We start from the raw sequence: 2,758 nt of genomic DNA on the forward strand, positions 1-2,758 counted from the left end.
TATTTTATTCAATAATTCAATATTAATATAAATTAAATTAATATTTATTTTTAATTAAAAGTTATTATTGTAGTGTTATTAAAAATTGTATGTACTAATTTTAATTTTAATTGAATTATTTTCAATAGGATCACTAAAAAGAAAACCAGGTCATGGATGAATCGCTTGCGGCAAGTGTCACTTTTTTTAAAACCACAATCTACTGCAGTCTTCTCTAAATTTTTTTTTTGATTTGAAAATAGTTTCATTAAATGTTTTTGAAGGGCATAAGTACCGTCATTTAAAACGACATATGGCAACAATCTCTTTTTTCCCATTAATTCGTCTGGTGAGGAATGAACTTCAGTTTATTCTTTGTAGAGACGAATTCTTCAGTACTATACTATCATTTGCTCTACCGACGTTCCATCGATGGTGATGTAAATAAATTTGCGATTTGCATTTATTTATGCTAACTTTATACGAGGGCTGCTATACATGTTTCTGGCCTAGGCAACACTAAGTGTTGCCAGTTGCAATCTAACATTTCCATTGGAAAGGTTGACATATTCTAGCATAACATCACTCAGAACGTATTGTCATTTAATTGTGAATTGTTTTATTTACAGAGACTTGAAAAATTCATCTCGGCCAAAAAATGGAATTAACACGTGAACATTTTCGTGCGATCATTTTTCACAAGTTTCGACGTGAATTATCACTGCAAGAGTGCATTGATGAATTTAAATCTTTCTTTGGCGATGAAGCACCATCCCATAACACTGTGAAAAACTGGTTTAATGAATTTAATCGTGGCCGACGCTCGCTCAACGACGAATTCCGTGAAGCTCGTCCAAAAACGTCCGTTGTGCCAGAGAACGTTGATGCTGTGCGCGAACTGATAATGCAAGAAGAGACCAGCATACATTCGATATTGCATATACACCTGGCCGTAAAAAAGGTTTGTTCTCATTGGATTCCGCACAATTTGACAATCGCTCAAAAAAAGGCTCGTGTCGATTGGTGCAAAGAAGTGTTGAAAAAATACGATCGCAGTGCTTCAAAAGACGTTTATAAGATCTAAACAGATGACGAATCATGGATCTATGCATATGAGCTCGAAACAAAACAACAATCGACCGTGTGGATCTGCGAAGACGAGGCAAATCCAACGAAAGTTGTTCGTGGAAGAACCACTTGGAAGCAAATTGTCGCCTGTTTCTTCGGCAAAACTGGTAATGTAGCGATTGTTCCGCTTGAGCAACGAAGGAGGGTCACTTCTGAGTGGTACACCACAATTTGTTTGCCTGAAGTCTTCGGAGGAATTCGAAAAAGGAACAAGAGAAGACGAATCATTGTTTACCATGACAACGCAAGTTCTCACACATCGGTTCAAACCAGTGCCATCCAGCGTACAGCCCTGACTTGGCACCCAATGATTTCTTTTTATTTCCGCATATCAAGAAAAAAATGTGTGGTCAACGATTTTCGTCGACAGAAGATGCTGTTGAAGCGTTCAAAAACCATGTTTTGGAGGTTTGAGCGCATGCAAAAGTGTATAAATCAGGCTGGAGAATACTTTGAAAAACAATAAAACAATTTTTGATGATAAATATTTGCATTTTCATTATTAGGCCAGAAATATATATACCAGCCCTCGTAATTTAGCTTTTTCCTTTTGTAGTTTCAATAATAACAATCGTCGGAAGTAGAAGTATTAAATAGGATATACAATATGCTAGTCATCTAATGCTTCAAGTTAAATTGCGATTTTTCTTCAAATCTTTCGGCCATTACTTCCTTCCCATTCCTATCGTGTAGTAGGCAACTGTAATGAAAAAAAATATTTATAGTGGAATTGTACATACAGTTTGCATATCAAATTACATACATATGTATATAAATACGTTTATTATTTTTCTTTACGATTTATACAATATTGCTGTTTATTTCAATATGGTATTCACCTATTATACGTACTGAAGGGGACCTGCGAAGACATGACTGGAACAAGGCTCTCAGGAAGCTTTTGCAACAACTCATAAATGTCGTGTCCGCCCTGCAATCACAACATGGGGCTTACATATTTGTTCATCTTATCTTTCTAAGAAACAAAAAGAAAATATTGACGGGCACTACACAATAACAGCTGATATTTTCTTTGTTTCTTCATTTTAATTGTGTTTTTTATTTATAAGTAGGTTAAGGGGATCGCATTGCTATATTGCGGAGTTGTGCTTATAGTATATATGTATGTAGTGGTAGAAAAAATTTAATGAAATGCTCAAAAGCGATCTACCTCTGAAAGGTTTGATCAATTGTTGATTCGGCAATCTAGAAAAAACCATTTCTTTCATTGGATGATCTGAAAAAACAGTAAAATGCAATATAAGCAGAAAATATAAAACAGACTGATAGCGAGCTTATCCGCAAACCTTATTTAAGCCTTTAAGCTTTAAAAGCTTATTCCACAAAAAACAGGCCACAAACTAAAGATGTCCCGTCGAATAATTTGTGCAAGAACACAGTTGTACTGAAATAATTGCTGAAATGTGCTTTGGTCCTACGTAACCAAAGTTAAATTATTTGGTTCTGATGGATGGTAGCATGCAACATTACTTTATGGGGTTGTTTCTCTTCATCAGGCGTTGATCCAATATACTAGATAAAAGATAAGAAGTGCGCAACAGATTATGCCCAAATACTACATAATATAATACTACCATATGCCGAGGAACGATAACGACTGTAAATACTTCTCTCAAATAGCAAAGACCTG

At 35.2% G+C, this 2,758-nt stretch overlaps 1 protein-coding gene across 1 annotated transcript; it reads left to right on the top strand.

Annotated features, from left to right (window-relative positions):
- Positions 1–637: 637 nt before the first annotated feature.
- On the top strand, positions 638–940 carry LOC119664219 (the record flags this gene model as incomplete). The annotated part of the gene is made up of 1 exon (XM_038073754.1): positions 638–940. A coding segment is annotated over exon 1 (303 nt), but the record flags the coding sequence as incomplete, so codon positions are not given.
- Positions 941–2,758: the final 1,818 nt, after the last annotated feature.

Source organism: Teleopsis dalmanni, unplaced genomic scaffold, assembly GCF_002237135.1.
Source record: "Teleopsis dalmanni isolate 2A unplaced genomic scaffold, ASM223713v2 unscaffolded_contig_1630, whole genome shotgun sequence".
In the NCBI taxonomy this organism is placed as follows: domain Eukaryota; kingdom Metazoa; phylum Arthropoda; class Insecta; order Diptera; family Diopsidae; genus Teleopsis; species Teleopsis dalmanni.